At 48.0% G+C, this 17770-nt stretch overlaps 2 protein-coding genes across 2 annotated transcripts; both read right to left on the bottom strand.

The window, feature by feature from the left end:
• Window positions 1–418: 418 nt before the first annotated feature.
• Window positions 419–13544, bottom strand: LOC119358484 (disease resistance protein PIK6-NP-like). The gene is made up of 3 exons (XM_037625005.1): window positions 12661–13544; window positions 573–2391; window positions 419–436 (listed from the first exon to the last, which is right to left on the bottom strand). Exons 1-3 carry the CDS (start codon window positions 13542–13544, stop codon window positions 419–421), a joined length of 2721 nt encoding a protein of 906 aa, XP_037480902.1.
• An 87-nt stretch (window positions 13545–13631) lies between these two features.
• Window positions 13632–17220, bottom strand: LOC119358483 (disease resistance protein RGA5-like). The gene is made up of 4 exons (XM_037625004.1): window positions 16620–17220; window positions 16325–16532; window positions 14103–15831; window positions 13632–14027 (listed from the first exon to the last, which is right to left on the bottom strand). The coding sequence occupies exons 1-4, from the start codon at window positions 17218–17220 to the stop codon at window positions 13632–13634; spliced, it is 2934 nt and encodes a 977-aa protein (XP_037480901.1).
• Window positions 17221–17770: the final 550 nt, after the last annotated feature.

Raw genomic sequence — 17770 nt, 5'->3', positions numbered from 1 at the left:
ATTGGCATAGGTGGAGTTCCCAACCAACATCCCATACCTAAAACACCACCAAAAGAAAAAGACACATTTGTACAAAAAATATAAACATATTTTTGTAGGATTTTCTCCTTTTTTTAGTTGACGAAATAATAAAGCAAAGGGACTACTAGCACTAGACGGCATAAAGCAACCCTATCTAATTTAAACATACTTTTCCATTAACGGACACACTAATTTATTTGAACTTCTTTTAGGAAATAAGTACACAACCTAAAGACATATAAATTGAGCTAGGAAATAGGTAACATAGCGCTCGAAGTATATAATTATTTTTTTCTTATTTCCCCCCCTTTTTTTGTTGGTTTCCTACTTCAAACAAGAAGTAAGCTCGAAGAATGACGAGGTCGTCCTGCAGCCGGCGACATGGTTACAGAAGCCTTCAGCTTGCAGTGCTCACCTGTAAAATATCGTATTGCGGAAATTACATATGTATATACTATATACTCTGTAACCTTTAAATGCTTATGTGTTGAAACGACAAAAAAAATCGCTACACATTGACGAGATGAGTAGGAACAGAAGTACGTACGTACCCCATAAGCTTTGACGACATGTAGGCTGGGACTGTTCGGATGTTCATCCACTTCACGCTTCAGTGCAACAAAGTAATTAGCAAAATTAACGTCGCCTGCAGCGCAGTGGTAATATTGGAAGCGAAGGGTTTCCAGTCTCGGCATAGCCCCCGGTAGAAACAGGAATGGTGTGAAGGTGTTAAAGAACCTCAACCTGGGGAATGCACCGCCGCCCTTGATGCTGAGGAAGACGTCCCTCAGCGTCAGGAGCTCCAAACTAATGAGCTCTGGCAAAGCCCCAAGGATATCCAGATCCTGATCCCCCACATCGCTCACGTACACACACAAGTATGAGAGCATTGGAACTCGGGAGACATTGATCCAGGCCGGCAGCCGAGATGATCTGACGCTGAGGTGCAACTCACGGAGTTGTCGAGGTGGGTCAAAGTCTACCAAGTTAAGCTCATTACCTGCCAACCTCCAACCTCCCATAAGTCTTAGGACTTGGATTTTCTCTAGTTTTCTCATAGACTGCACCAAAGCTTCCTTCTGGCGGTCATACAACTCTTCAATCCAAATCTCAAGCTCCCTGAGCTCTCTTAGTCCGCCCAGCTCATTCACAAAGTTGTCCGACCTGCCGACCTCGCCCAGTCTTAGCTCTTGTAAGGATGTAAGATTTCCCATACAATCCGGCACTGTTGTACCTTTACCAGCTCGCAGGCACTTGAGCTGCCTTAACTGAGCAACTCTCCATGGCAATATTCTTACCGCGGTTCCTCTCAGGTCCAGTGTCTGCAGATAAATCAGATCACCTATGTTTTCTGGTAGCTCACCAACACGTGTGTTATATAGTCCGAGGTACCTCAACAAGAGTAACTTGCTTACATGCTTAAGTGGATAAGGGCTGCCTCCCAAGAAAGTACATTCTTCTATAGCAATCACACGCAAAAGCTTAAACCTTGAAGGTGAAACTTCCATACTAAAACGACACCTTGTGGTATTAAACGACCTCAGGCTTTCTGGGCGAATATTAGCCAGAGGGTGCTCCGCGGCCCACTTCTGGACAGCTAGCCTACGAGCCTTCCTTCCAACCGGGGCTTGTTCCTTCCTACCATCCAGGACGGTAACAAAGTTATGTTCAGGTGATAAGGAACAGATCATCTCAAAAACAAGTTCATGGACACGGCAACCCATTAACTTTCCAGGATGTAAGTCATCCTCTACCGGCATGACCATGTTTCTGTTTATGAGTTCCTGGAAGTATCCTTCTCCAAGCTCAAATAACCCTCTCCCTGGTTCCTCGACAATTAAACCTTCGGCTGCCCATTTCCAGATCAAGGTTTCTTTCTTGATCATGCAATTCACTGGGAAAATGTGTAGATGCAATAAACATGCCCTCAGGTGATGAGGCAGATCATTATAGGTACATAATAATATCTTTCTTATGTTGTCTAGAACATCTGTTTTCCCTCCAACCTCAGACCCAAAACCAATATTTTTGTACACCTTAGACCAATACTCCATTGGTTTCCCAGATAACAAACTAGCCATTGTAATGATTGCTAATGGTACACCATCACATTTCTGTAAAAGCTTTTCAGGTACCTTCTGCACAACCAAAGGGGCATTGTCTTTACCACCAAACAATCTTGTATTAAATAATTCTTCAGAGTGCGAACGAGAAAGTGCTTTTGGCATGTAAACATAACTGGCATGGACAGCGACTTCCAAAATCCGACTAGTTGTGACTACCCTGCTACCAAGTCCATTATCTCTCAAAGCGAGTTTGATTACTCTGCACAACTTTGCATCCCATATATCATCAAAAACGATCAAGTACCTACATGTCATCATAGCAATACAGGGGTTAGGAGCTACTAAGAGTATAAATAATTTCTTGATACTACGTAAGGCTTGCTAATATGTATATCGTGCATAAAAATATATTATCGACGATTCATCGAGCAGTTCATTTTAGATAATAGAAGAGAACGATTGCCCTGGTCTCACATCGAAAGATGCACACACAACCTACTATATACCATGCATCCTACGTATAGAAATGTCTCTCGAGGTTAAGAAATGCTTTGATCTCTATACGTAGGATATAATCGGCCGATGAATTAGTCTCTCAAGTGTCGCAAGATAATCGTTACGGCAATCTACATGATGCCTTCTACAGGGCCAGGGAAAAGTGTAAGCTAGTGTAGGACAACGTTATTACTACTTGTGGAGAAAATGAAAACCACTCAAGCCCCCCCTCCCTCGTGCGTTGTCTGAGCGACATGGGTGCACTACCAGAAAACTGTCCTATGCCGACGGCCAAACCTATGCCTACGGCTGTCGGCCTAGTTTGAGATATGCCGACAGCCCAGTCCTGGCCGTCGGGTTACACGGATGTATGCCGACGGCCGCCGTCAGCACAGAACGGCCGTCGACCTAAATGCAGACATGCCGACAGCAGCCGTCGGCATACCTCTGGGCCCTGCAACCCCGCTCGTGACTAGCGGCTAACGCCGTCAAACCTATGCCGGCGGTCTGGACGGGCGGCCGTCGGCATATCTCCCCATGCCACGTCACCGATCCGCGGCGTAGGTATGCCGACGGGAGCCGTCGGCATAGGTGCCACGTCACCGATCCGCGACACATCGCCCACCAAAACCCATTGCCGTCGGCATAGTTTTTTTTTTCTGCATACGCTTTTTTTTGCATACGTTTTTATGCTTTTTTTACATACGTTTTTATGCTTTTTTATGTATTATATGAATATATATGTAGTTTGTAATTTTTTGCATAGATTATGAATATATATATATATATATACATATATATATATATATATATATATAGTTTGCACGCGTCTCCGGGGTGTGCCCCACTCACGGACGGCGGTTCTTGGCCGTTCTGCCAGCATCTGGAGGGCGGAAACAGCCGCATCTCCGGGGCGTTGTGGCATGTTCGAAGAGGCGGCACGCATCTCCGGGGCGTGGCCCCCCTAGCGGACGGCGCCGCCGGCGGCACCTGGAGGGGGAAAACGGACGCATCGGGTCTACACGGAGGGGATGTAGCTGTCGGTTTGGCCCGGATGTTGCTCCCAGGTGTCCCTCTGAGCTGACCTGACACAACCGGGTGGAGAAGTCCACTGTTCAAAGCCCGTCCATGGAAAGTCAAAGGCTAGATCTCGTGGTCAACCGCTTCAGGGTTAGGCGCGAGCGGAGTCATCCCAAGGAGGGCGAGAGCCAGTACTACGGCAAGACCGAGGAGCACCTGGGGTCTTATACTCATCACTTTCAGAAGTTGCATCCGGATGTTCCTGTTGCTGAGGTCGCCCAGTCTCAGATCGACGACACGGCGGTGGTGGCCATACAGGGGAAGAAGAATGGACGGTATCCGTGTTTCGATGGCTTGATCACTCCTTCGATCTCGTACACACGGCTTCGGGCTACCAACCCGAGCCAGTTAGAGAGTACGGGGCGTTCACAGACTCCCTTAGCCCGCCAGCATGCTGTAAGTACTTCCTCTTTATCTTTTTCTCTCTAGCATTCTCAGTTTATTTTCAGCATTGCTCACTTAGAAACAACCTAAATTATGTAGGCGTATAAGGAGTTTGTCGAGCATAGGAATCTCGAGGTGCGGGAGTACTTGAAACGAGTGAAGGCAAACGATGATTACAACCGTCAGATGATGACGGTTAGTTTTGCCCTCTTAAAACCAAGCTAATTTTTTGCACTTTCATTCCTTTTGACCTTCTAGTTTGCTTGTTTAACTAACATCCAGGCTATGTTGGCGTCTTGGAGTAACCGCACGGATCCACCATAAATGGGACCCCCACCACCACCTGCGGGAGAACCCCCACACGTGCCCACATTCGATGAACGGGTGGCACTAGGCAGTGATAGTCCGGTTAGTACATTTGCCTAACTACTGGCAAACTAGTTCTCATTCATTCAACACTATCATATCATAATTACCGTTAGAATCATTTCTGAAACATGTAGGGGATCCGGTGACTCGACTCCTGCTCCGTCGACCCCAGTCACTCCGATCTGGCAGAGTGATGGTGGTCTTGGTGACGGTTTTGGCGGAGGTGGTCTTGGTGGTGGTGGTTTTGGCGGAGGTGGTCTTGGTGGTGGTGGTTTTGGCGGAGGTGGTCTTGCTTGATGATTCCGTGCATGTGGTCGTCGTGCCATGCCTTTCATGTTCCTACTTTTATGATGTTCCATGTCTTGCACTACTTTTATGTTCATGAACTTCCGCCGGTGATGATCTTTAGATGATGATGATGAACTTGAGTATGTTTAGATGATGATGATGAACTTGAGTATGTTTAGATGATGAACTGTCATATTTCTGCATAATTCCATATTATTCTGCTTTGAAATATTGTCAAATGAATTGGAAAAGAGAAAACAGGGAAAATAAAATAAATAAAAAAAACTATGCCTACGGCAAAGCCGTCGGCATATATAAGCCCAGGAGTTACCAGGGCTCGCCACGTGGCAGATCTATGCCGACGGCTTTGCCGTAGGCATAGCCCTGCCGCCAGGAGGAACCAGCGAACGACACGTGACAGAGCTATGCCTACAGCAAAGCCGTCGGCATAGATCCATCTGTAGGCATAGCCCTGCCACCAGGAGCACCACAGGATGCCACGTGGCAAAGGTATGCGTTTGCCGTCGGCATAGATTTCAACCTATGCCGACGGCAACCTCTGCCACGTGCCGTTGCACGATTCGTCAGCGCTTTTGACGGCGCCGTTCGTTGCCGTCAGACGGAAAAACACTGCCGACGGCTAAACTATGCCGACGGCTGACGCCAGGCCGTTGGCATAGGGCCCTATGCCGACGGCTATACTATGCCGACGGTCTGACAAGACTACGCTGACGATATCTACGCCGACGGGTCTATGCCGACGGCAGCCGTAGGCATAGATCTATGCCGACGGCACAGCCCCTATGCCGACGGCCCGTGGCCGTAGGCATAGACCGCGAGTCCGGTAGTGGTGGCGCCTTGCCGCCGATAGCGCTTGCCTCTGCTCCACCTCCTCGTATCCTCGCCACAGCCCGTCGACACCGCTGGGCAAAGCCCATGTGGCAGGCAGCGAGATGGCTCCTCCCCTCCTCCTTCCCTCGACCTCTGCTGCGGCGATGCTGTTTCTATTAGGATTAAACAGGACGTCCGAGTCGGAGTACACATGTGTGTACATATCCGAGTAGTACTCGTTCTAAGTAGGATCTGACTTAGGTTAGCTATCGGGCTGTTTAGCTCCTTTATATTCTCATGTAGCCCCACGATGTAAACACCAGAAAAACAGAAAAAGCAAGAAGTATTCAACAGGCTCGACAAGAGCCTCTGGCCATCACATCGATTTGTTTCCTGCCAAGTTACGCGAGAGTTCCGTCGACGACGCCAACGTAAATCGATTAGATTCGAAGAGCAGGCGTCCAGGTCGCTACGTGCATGTACTGTTGCATGCAAAATCCATCAAGCTGCTAGCTTGTTTGCTTGCTAGCTTTGCACTACGTATGTGTGAGATCCTGATCTAGGGATCAAAAGCCAACAATTGGTATCTAGAGCCTCGACGATCTACGATCAACGATGACGGACAGCGACGCAGAGTCGGTCAAGTCCGGCAACGGCGGTTCCAAGGTGAACAAGAACAGCGACAAAGTGAAGAAGGGCGACAAGTCAGTGACTAGTGGTGGCGGAACGGGCGGCGCCAACGTACCGGCGCATCGCAACATCCCCATCCAGTACGCGATGCTCACCGATGCCAACTACGGCGTGTGGGCAGTGAAGATGAAGATCATTCTCCGAACCCTACGAGTGTGGCAGGCCATCACGGACGACGACGACATCGACGAGGAGTGCGACGAAGGTGCCATGGCCGCCATAGCCCAGTCTGTGCAAGATTCCGTGCTGATGACATTGGCGGAGTTCGAGACAGCAAGAGAGGCGTGGAACGCACTCAAAGAGATGAGGATCGGAGAAGATCGCGTCACGAAGGCTCGGGCACAAGTGCTGAAGCACCAATTTCACAAGTTGCAGATGGAGGAAACTGAATCGGTGAATGACTATGCCATGCGTCTGACTACTTTGGTGGGAGAGATCCGCGCGCTTGGTGCAAAGCTCGAGGAGACCGAGATTGTGGAGAAGTTTTTCAGTTCAGTGACTGATAAATTCACGTACATCATCGGCACGCTCGAGCAGCTTTACGACATTGACAACATGACCATAACGGAGGCGATCGGACGCTTGCGGACATGGGAAGAGAATGCTCGTGGCTGTTGAAAAGGCAACGGAGGAGGTAGTGACCAACTCATGTACTCGCGCACAGATTGGGAGTCCCCAGGTAGCAAAGGAAGGCGCAACGTTGGTGAAGGCTCAAGCAACGCAAAAGCGCGGCGGACAAACCGAAGAAAGCAAAGGAAAAGGCAAGCCACAAGGTCGTGGTAAGGCAGACCGATCTAAAGAGCGGAAGCCACGGAACTTGGATATGTCCGAGATCAAGTGCTACAACTGCAACGAGATGGGTCACTTTGCGAAGGATTGTCCGGAGCCTGACAAGCGGGAAATCAAGGAAAATTTGGTGAAGCAGGAAGACGAACGTCCAGGTCTTCTGATGGCCGAAATTTGTGATCTCGTGAAGCCTAACAAAGGGGAGATCAAGGCAAATTTGGCGAAGCAGGAAGACGAACGTCCAGGTCTTTTGATGGCCAAAGTTTGTGATCTCGTCCCAACGGTGGTTGTGAAACCAAACCAGAAGGTGCTACTTCATGAGAAAAAGGTAAGACCAAAGCTATCCAGGAGCCAGAACGTGTCGTGGTATCTAGACACAGGCGTCAGTAACCACATGACGGGGTGCAAGGAGAAGTTCCTCGAGCTGGAATATGATGTTCAAGGCTCGGTCAAGTTTGGTGATGGTTCAAATGTGGAGATTTGCGGGCAAGGTTCTGTCCTCTTCGAGGGTCTCACAGGAGAACATCGCATACTCACCGGAGTGTACTACATCCCACGGCTTCGCAACAACATCATCTCTGTCGGGAAACTTGACGAGAATGGATGCAAGGTGGATATTGAGAACGGAGTAATGACGATCTTCGACAACCTCTGAAACGTGCTAGCCCGTGTTAATCGCACACGGAACAGGCTCTATATCCTCAACCTTGATCAATCTCAACCAGAGTGTTGGCTCGCCAAGAGTGATGATGATTCGTGGTTATGGGATGCTAGATTTGGACACGTCAACTTCTACGCCTTGAAGAAGATGTCGAAGATGGAGATGGTATCTGGGATACCGTTTATCGACCATGTTAATCGAGTATGTGATGGGTGCTTGGTTGGAAAACAGCACCGCAGGCCGTTCCCTGCTCAGTCTACCTATCGTGCAAGTGATGCACTCGAGCTGCTTCATGGTGATCTATGTGGCCCTATCACCCCAGCAACTCATGGAGGAAAGAAGTACTTCTTCCTTGTGGTAGATGACTACTCGAGATATATGTGGGTCATTCTCCTACGATCTAAAGATGAGGCGTTTGAAGCGTTCAAGAAGCTGAAGGATGCAACGGAGATGGAACACAAGCTGAAGGTTCGCGCTCTACGGACAGATCGCGGCGGAGAGTTTACATCGAACGAGTTCAAGGACTACTGCGAGAAGATTGGCATAAAGAGGTTCCTCACGGCACCTTATACACCGCAGCAGAACGGGGTTGTTGAAAGGCGCAATCGAACCGTGGTTGACATGGCGAGAAGTTTACTCAAGAGCAAGAACTTGCCGAGGACTTTTTGGGGAGAAGCTGTCTCGACAGCAGTCTATCTTCTCAACCGGGCTCCAACGAAGGCAGTGACCGGCAAGACTCCGTATGAAGCAATTTACGGACGAAAGCTGAATGTGTCTCATCTACGGACATTTGGGTGCGTGGCCCATGTGAAGACGGCGGAGCCGCATCTCTCAAAGCTTGCCGATCGTAGCACCAAGATGGTGTTCATCGGATACGAGAGGAGTTCCGGCACCAAGGCATACCGCTTCTACGATCCACGAACCAAGCGTCTATGGATTTCACGCGACGTCGTGTTTGAAGAAAACCAAGCGTGCAATTGGAGCGCAGCAGCCGACGATACTCCAAACGGTAACATATTCACAGTTGAATTTCCAACTGATGATGATGTAGGGGAGGATGTCCAGGTGGTTGGCAAGATGCACAACCAAGGTGACCACAATGGTAGTGATCATCATGGTGCCGACAACGATGACGACGCGCATGGGTCGCAAGGTGATAGCGACAATGACGCGCAAGACACGGGTAGAGATCCCGGCAACGACATCGACAACGAGGCGCATAGTGACGACGACAATCAAGATGATAGTCACGGTCACAACGACTACGCCAATGACGAGGATGCCAACAACCGGGCATCTACTACGCCCGAGACTCAACGGTCTTCCTCAAGTGCATCGACGCCGACACAATTTGTGTCGCCTCCTTCGCAAGCCACAACGGATTCTTCTGGGCCTCGTCGCTACAAGACCCTCAAGAAAGTCTACGAGTACGCAAAGCCAGTTACGCTCGAGTACTCCGATTTGTGTTTACTCGGAGTTGAGGAGCCGGTGAACTTCGTAGAGGCGAGCAAAAGCTCAAGTTGGATGCACGCCATGGATGAGGAGATGAAGGCGATCGAGAGCAATGGCACGTGGACTTCGGTAACACGACCTCCGAACCAAAAGGCCATAGGTTTGAAGTGGGTTTACAAGTTGAAGAAGGACACGAAGGGTGTCATTGTGAAGTACAAGGCAAGACTTGTTGCAAAGGGCTACGTACAACGTCAAGGAGTTGACTATGAGGAGGTGTTTGCACCGGTTGCTCGAATCGAGACGGTGAGAGTGCTTCTAGTTTTGGCAGCACAAGAGGATTGGAAGGTTCATCATATGGATGTGAAATTCGCTTTCCTCAACGGCGACCTCAAAGAAGAAGTGTACGTGGAACAACCCCACAGCTACGAGAAGAAAGGCAAAGAAGGAAAAATTTACAAGGTCAAGAAGGCACTTTACGGGCTGAAGCAAGTGCCAAGAGCTTGGAACTCAAAGTTAGACCGAAGATTGGTCTCACTCGGGTTTAAAAGATGTCCCCGCAAGGATGCAAAAGACAGTCTACCAAGCACCGACGAACAGGTGAAGGTTGAAGACGCGACCAAGGAGGAGCGCTGGCGTCAAGCTACGGACGAGCCGACGACAGTAAAGACGATCCCTGAGATGCTACAAGAAACGACCAAAGCAATGCCAAGAGTAGAGCATACAAGTAGTCGCATTTGGGATCCAGGTCGAGAAAGTGAGTACGTCATGTCTAAGGGGGTGAATATTAGGATTAAACAGGACGTCCGAGTCGGAGTACACATGTGTGTACGTATCCGAGTAGTACTCGATCCAAGTAGGATCTGACTTAGGTTAGCTATCGGGTTGTTTAGCTCCTTTATATTCTCATGTAACCCCACGATGTAAACACCAGAAAAACAGAAAAAGCAAGAAGTATTCAACAGGCTCGACAAGAGCCTCTGGCCATCACATCGATTTGTTTCCTGCCAAGTTACGCGAGAGTTCCGTCGACGACGCCAACGTAAATCGATTAGATTCGAAGAGCCGGCGTCCAGGTCGCTACGTGCATGTACTGTTGCATGCAAAATCCATCAAGCTGCTAGCTTGTTTGCTTGCTAGCTTTGCACTACGTATGTGTGAGATCCTGATCTAGGGATCAAAAGCCAACAGTTTCTCTCCGCGGTGGATCCGTGGTTGCCGGCCCGAGCTCCATCCGGCACTCTTGCCGCCGATCCGATGGGTGGCTGGCTAAACCTGCCTTCCCTGGCCGTCCCGACGGCCTCTCCCACCTTCCCCCCTCTCCTCTCCCCTCTTACTCCATCTCCCTTCCCCTAACCCTATACGTGGAGGCGATGTTGTTGCTATTCCTCGCACCTGTGTTGAAGTTAAACCCGACGTTGTTGCCGTGTACGATTTGTACACGGAACAATCACCAGTGGTACTAGGATTAGAATACGTAACCTAGTAGGTTAGTGTACGTTGGTCCTAGCTGCTATATATACATCCGTATACCCCTTGTAATTGAACCACCGCCAGATCAAAGAAATAAAGTATTAGGTGGGACACGCACCTATTGCTATCCATCAGCGCCTCGTATTGTTTCGCGTGTGTGCGTGAGTTTCCGGCGAGATCAATCGATCAGGTATGTCTAGCTAGCTTCCACAGATTCGATCCACCTGCCTGAGTGCCTACTGGGTTGCAATGTACGTGCGTGTGTTGGCCAAAAGCATCGGCCGGCTAGAACGCATCAAGCAGCCGGGTTGTGCACGTGTGCCACCTCGACGGAAAGTACTCGTCGGTGTCACATCGTAAGGGACCAGTGCCAACAACCTGAACATGGGCCACCGTTCAAAGCAGGTGTGGGCGCGACCAACGGGGCCGTCTTCCACCTCGGCAACCAGTGCCTCAGGGAGCCTTGCTGAGAGTTGGTGGCTGCCTGGGCAGTGGCTGCAGCCGGTTGGCCTGTGGCCGCCATTTGGCCATGCGTGTGGGACGAGGGAGGGGGATCCGTCGTTGGTGAGGTCTTGCAAACCCTGACTCATCACGGACGGGCGGGGATCACCAGCGGTTAGGCATGCCCAGAGCGGGTCGTGGTTGTGGACCGAGGTTGGGTTGTGCCTTTTTCTAGGTTCGGTAGTTTCTTCTGGTGTTCGTGGAGCGATTGTCGGTGCCCGTGCACGGGAATGGGATCTTGGACACTAGTGCGGCGGCCCCTCGGTGGTAGTTTGCCTCATTGGCACTCCGGCGATCTTCTTAGCGGCGGCGGTGGTTGCGCTCCTTTGGTCATGTGGGCTGTGAGGGATGCAACTGCTGGTGGTCGTACCACATTCACTTCCGGCGGTTGTGGAGGTGCCCAAATCTGGATCTGGAGGGGACTTTGTCACGGTGGACCTTTCATTTGGGCATGGACACGTCCGTGCCACTTGTGGCTCCAGTAGCTAGTAATCAAACAAATGGTACGGACGTGTTTCCTAGCTACCGGCCCCTTGGTGGTAGTTTCCTATGCTCAAGCTATGCTTCGTCGTGGCACAGACGTGTTTCCTAGCTAAAGTTCCATGCTTTGGCTCCGACGACAACAACGCTTGCGGGTGTCGATTTCCTCTTGAGGACGTAGTTGCAATTCTCCTCCCCGTGCTAGGGCTCTAGGTGAAAACCTGTGTCTTGCCATACGGACTCGGCGACAGTGACGCTTTGCGCCATTACCCTCCTGGGGCATTGTCGTGGAGCCAAGGTGCCTTAGGTTGTGGCGCGGTGTCGTCCTCTCATGTGCTCATGCTCAACAGCGAGGTCGTGCCATTAGTTGTGCACTTGCGCATTTTTTTGTGGTGTGATTTCTATTGTTTGATTTTTCTTTGCTCTGGTTTGTAAGAGGGCTTCCTCAATACGTTGTATCGTTCGGCCTTGTGGTAATAAAGCGGGATGCAAGCCTATTTCAAGAGAGTCTTGAAGAGAAGGGATCGTGGGAGAGAAAACATGCATGAGTTTGATTGATTTCATCTAGTTACCAGATCCTAATTCTTACATCTGAATAATTTCACTTTATGTTTTAGGTATATTACCTTTAGTTTAAATTCTGAGTTTTGAAGCACATCCAAATAGTTCTATTACTATTTGAACGTGTTATATAATGATACTTCAATTGCTTAGCACCAAGGCTGTGCGAATGAGCATGGGTCTATTCAGTGTCTATTTATGTTAATTTTTAAAACTCAATAATAGTATGGATAGACTATATATCCAAATCACAAAGTAAAACACCTCAAAGAAAAAGAAACATTAATTTGTTATTTTTTTTTGTCTCAGATCGTCGTTATGTATGCCTTTTTTATTTTCACAAGAATCGTGAAAGGTTGCATGCCCTACATGTCATGTTGCATTGTGTCTTTACTCTCTATGTGCGTGTGGTACATGTTATACTCACATCAAATGATACTTATTAATTTATCTCTCTTTACGATGATGTACTGACTGTTGAGCTAAATTGCATGAACTTAATATAAAAGGTGGAGGCATATTTACCTCTTCTTCGCAAGTAATACCCTGACTTCATCAATAAGCTGACTTTCATCGAATTTTGTCAAACCAATGTCCCAAGAGATTTGCTTGTGAATTTCAAAAAGGATCTCCATCAAAACTTTCCTCATGTCAGGATGCCTAGATACCAAAATGAAAGCTGTGCAATCATATTGCGCTCGAATCTTGTCATACACTACTTTTGCAAGAGTTGACTTCCCCAATCCTGCCATTCCAACAATGGAGACTATCTTCAGCTTCTTGATCACGTCATCAGTTCCATCTGCTGTCAGCATCCTTATCACTTCGTCCCTTGGAACTTTGATGGCAACCATATCTTTTCGGTATTTGTACACAGCTGACAAGGGAGAGGCAAATCTAGCTACAACATTTTGATTAGCAGCGATGTGCACACCGACCTTGTACCTCTCACGTCGGGCAGCTAAATCCTGGACCTTACCCGTGATGTCATCGATGACGTCGGAGATCTCATGCCAAGCCTTCCCTCTGCTGAGCAACGCAGAGGTTCTCGGAATAAGGCTCTCAATGCCGTCGTTTAGTTTTGTCTCAGGATCAGAGCCCTCGACGCACACCGCTAAGGAATCGACGGTATCCTCAGCGTCATACGAGAGGTCCCTTGCATCCCTGGCCCAGGAGTTGAGCACCTCATCCCACTGGTCGGCCTCCAGCTCATGGCCTTGCTCCAGCTTGCCAACCTTGTGGAGAGCAGCTTGCAGAGCTTCCAGCTCCTTGTAGAGGTAGTCGACGAGGTTTTTGACGGCAGCCTGCAGTATGTACTTGTCTTCGAGGAGATCGAGCAGCTTGGGGAGGACGTCGAGGAGAGTATTGCTTGCTCCCATCACGAGGTCAACTGATTGTGCGTGGTGCATCAGTGCAGTGAAAACGCTATCTGTTCTTGGATATCTGGTAAGATGGAAGGCAAAATCTTAAAAAAAAAATGGGCATGCTGAGGGATATTAGAAGATTAGCCGAACGACATGTTTGGTCTCAGAAGTAAATTCGAACCTGCTGTCCTCCGAATGTTCCGAGATCTTTTCCTTGTCTTCTTCCGTCTCATGTCCCTCTTCCTCTTTTTCTACAGTCCCGGTACTCTTATCCTCCTTGGTGCAAAAAATCACATCGACACATTGTACTCTGATTGTAGGACTGTTTGTGGGATTACTAACTGCAGCCTTCAATGCAGACTCGGCAGCTTTTATGTCGAATTGTTTACCACCCCCAACTCCTAATTTTACAGATACCTCTGTAAGTCCTGCCAAGTTACAGAACCCAACGGTTTCAAAGGTATCTGATCTCCATTCATTTGAATTGAAGCCTAGCTTGAGCTTCTGGACATTGGGCATTGCTCCTTGCTCAAAGGAAAGCCATGGTACTCCAGGCCTAGAGGACAGGCCGGCTGCTCTAGACATGAAGGGCGTACCTAGCACTCCAGGCACAAAGGACATGCATGGCGCAGCACACATGAACTTGAAGTACGTTAGTACGTGGAAGCCCCCCTTGTCGATGATGATCTTTTCTTTAGGAGCCGCCTGGATATATAGGGTGAGAGCAGTGAGAGCAGGCAGTCCTTTCAGGACATCAATATGAATACACGACAGGCACCCAATTGCAATCTTTAAAATGCAGAGGTTGACAAGATCTCTAATCCACACAGGCAGTCTGGAGAAGATGCAACAGTGCCGTGACAACTCGAATCTCTGAAGAGTCAGATGTCTAACAGGAGGAAAGCCATCAAAACGAATTCTCATGCCTGAAGCACCAGCGTCATTCAGAGTATTTACATGATACGAGACTGCAGGTGCCAAAGTTACACATTTGAGGCTCGTTAGTTTATAGAGAATCAAGCCCAGCCATACGATATTGTTGTCCAGATTATCAGTATGTAACTTGGCACAAGTGAGATGAAGATCCCGAAGATTAATAAGATCGCCAAGGTCCATCACATTCTCAGCTGGGTTATTGCAGAGATCAAAATACCCCAGAGTGCGAAGAGATGTCATGCCCCGAATACCACTGGGCAGATCAGCCTCACTAGGAAGGCTGAGGTACAACATACTCTGCAGAAGAATGATATCTGATGGAACAGCAGATAATCTTGCATCAACTTGCAGTGTCTCCAAGTATTGCAGCCTTCGAATCTTGCCTGGAAGCTTGACAGTGATATTACATTCAATCTTGAGATACTTTAGCTGAAATAGCTTCCCGACTGTGGTGAGGTCAAAACTCTTCTTGTCTCGATCAGCCCAAATATGAAGAATCAGTACTCGAAGAAGTCTACAATCAGTAAAGCAAGGCACACACTTGAAGAAACCCCAAAATATAAAAGATCGAACTTGGGATGTTATAATGTTTTCTGGTATGTATGCACTTTTTACGCCACTAAACTGGATGGATAATCGGCGAACATTGTCAGAAAGCGCAAGAGTTGATTGAAAATAGTCCACAGTGATGACGAAATTTTTGTCCAGGGATTTGTGCCTAATAAAATCTAGTATCATCTGGTGAACTGTACATGACAACACCTCACCGTTATTACTGGTGTCTATGGCTTGGACCATTCCTCTGCTTACAAACTCATCAAAATAGCCCTCAGCAATTTCTTCCATCTCTCGCCCTCCCACAGCACTAAGAAAGCCTTCAGCTACCCACTGCTTCACCAACTCATCCTTCTTGATCACGTAGCCCTGTGCATACATGCTAAGATATAGCAAACATGTTCTCAAACGAGGTGGAAGACTGTGGTAGATGAACGTTAGAACATCCTTCATCCCTTCAGAAGTGGAGGACAAAGGATCTTGTATGTGTTCCAATTTTTCCATTAGGATTTTTGATTCGCTTGTGAACAGACTGGCCATATTTACAATTGCTAATGGCAAACCACAACATTTCCTGATAATCTCGTATGGAACTTCTTTGATATCTGTTGGACAGCCCTCTTTAGAGCCAACCAATCTGACGAATAGCTTTGTAGAATCATCATCATTAAGAGGATCCATCTTATATATATAGTTTGACTCATAACGACAGCTTGCCTGTGCTACCTCATCAATCTGTGTGGTTGTTATTATTCTGGAAGAACGATCACCATGAGGGAAAGCACTACTAATAATATCCCATACTGATGCTGTCCATAAATCATCAACTACGATGAAGTACCTGCATAATTATTTTGTTAGAGACCTCAAATATTGTAAATAAGTAACTATGATCCCCACTTTTTCTAGACAATGTGCTACACTTAGCATACGTCAGAAACAATTAGTAAAATCTGTATAATACATATAGATTGAAAATACATCACAAGTGAACAAAAAATATATCTCACAAAAACAAAAATATTTGGCCCTTAATCTGGTGGGCCCTCTTGTAATCAATGAATAGAAAATAAAAATAATAATATAGAGACCTTACGTATTGCAAATAAGTGACTACACTACCCTAATGTTTCTTGACCATGTGCTAAATTTAGCATACATCCACAAAGTTGGTAAAATCAGTAATATATATTTCAATTTTCACCTGTCCTATAAAAATACAAGAGATGTTCATGTATTTCTTGTCCTCGACAGTTCCGAACAACACCTGAAATATTTCTGTTATTTTTGTAGGACGAACAATTTGTTTTACTTGAATGGTGGAGATTAATCACCTTTTGCCTTGGAGATGTTTACTGACAGCTTCAATAAGGTCGGGCACATCAGGAAAGCCACGGGGTAATGGTGCCTTAAGTTGGGAGAGCATGTTGGTGAGAAACACCCTCATGTCTGGATTCCGAGACAAAATTACAAAAGCGCCGCACTGAAATTTACCCCCATGATTGTGAAACAAGGTTCTGGCAACTGTTGTCTTTCCAACACCTACAAAAACAAGAGAGAAAAACTTGATATATATACCTTTCATGGAACAGGAAAAGACATGAAATTCGAATTGAAGATAGGTTGTACCTGCACATCCAGTTATGGATATCACCTTGAGCGTCTGCTTGTCCTCGTCATCTAAAGCCAGCAGCTCGACAAGCCTGTTTAGGGGCTCCACAACACCAGCCTTGCTATGGCCGAAGATCTGAACCGGCAGCTCAGGGAATCTATGGGAGGTGAGGCGGCTGACACCGGATCCTCCCCGGTCAGCTGGCTTGATGGTTTTGAGAGGAGACCACTGGAAACGTTGGCGTCTTTCACCTGCATCCTTTGCACGGGCAAGTAGTTCGGAAAAATCGAGATCAGCCCCGGTGGCGGCACCGACGAACTCGTCCAGGTGATCCTCCGTGTCGTAACAAAGCTCCCGAACTGTTTTCATCCACCACCGGCTGGTGAAGCTAGCCTCCTCGTCTTCCGACAGATCCTTCATGGAGATGAATAACGCCATGAGAGGACGGATCTCATCTGGCGGACACAGTTCGGGACTGATGGAATGGAGTTTCCGGAGGAGAGGACCCATGGGCCCCAGCGAAGCTGTGATAGGAACCTCCATCGCCGCTTGAAGATGAGGATCCTCCGCCGCCGGCGGAGGGGATGCCATATATACAACAGTATCAGGATGCTCCATCTTCGACCTGACGGGAGCTCCAGGAATTAGCACAACAAAACATCCATCACCGGCTGAAGTAAGACCAAGATGATTAATTCTAATTGTACCCATGTTATCACGTATTAGAGAAAGAAAGCGCAAGAGAATACGCGAGAATGGGAAACTTTACCAGGGAAATCTCGACGTTGACGAGCACCACGCGGCAGGAGGCTCTCAGGTGTAGGGCGTGGATAAAGTAAAATAACACGACCCAAACAGCTAGCCCCTCTTCACACGCTATGGGACAGAGAGAAAGGGGGTTGGGTGCTAATTTATCCAAGAAAAAGTCTATAAGAGCATCTCCAATAGCAACCCTATAATCACTACTGAAATTTTCCTATACGCCGAGTGTTCGGCTCTTCGCCGAGAGCCAAAGCACAGGCACTTGGCAACGCCGAGAGCCACACTCGGCAACCATGGCTTCACGGCAACTAGCTAACGTTGCCGGCACAGAATCACGGCGAAGAGAGCACCACATGGCAGAGAGAAGCCATATGGCATGCCCGTTCGCAACTGACGGCGCCATCAC

The sequence above is a fragment of the Triticum dicoccoides genome, chromosome 2A, assembly GCF_002162155.2.
Source record: "Triticum dicoccoides isolate Atlit2015 ecotype Zavitan chromosome 2A, WEW_v2.0, whole genome shotgun sequence".
NCBI classification, from domain to species: Eukaryota; Viridiplantae; Streptophyta; class Magnoliopsida; order Poales; family Poaceae; genus Triticum; species Triticum dicoccoides.
Note: the sequence above shows the minus strand (reverse complement) of the source record. Positions and strands in the feature narration are given on the sequence as shown.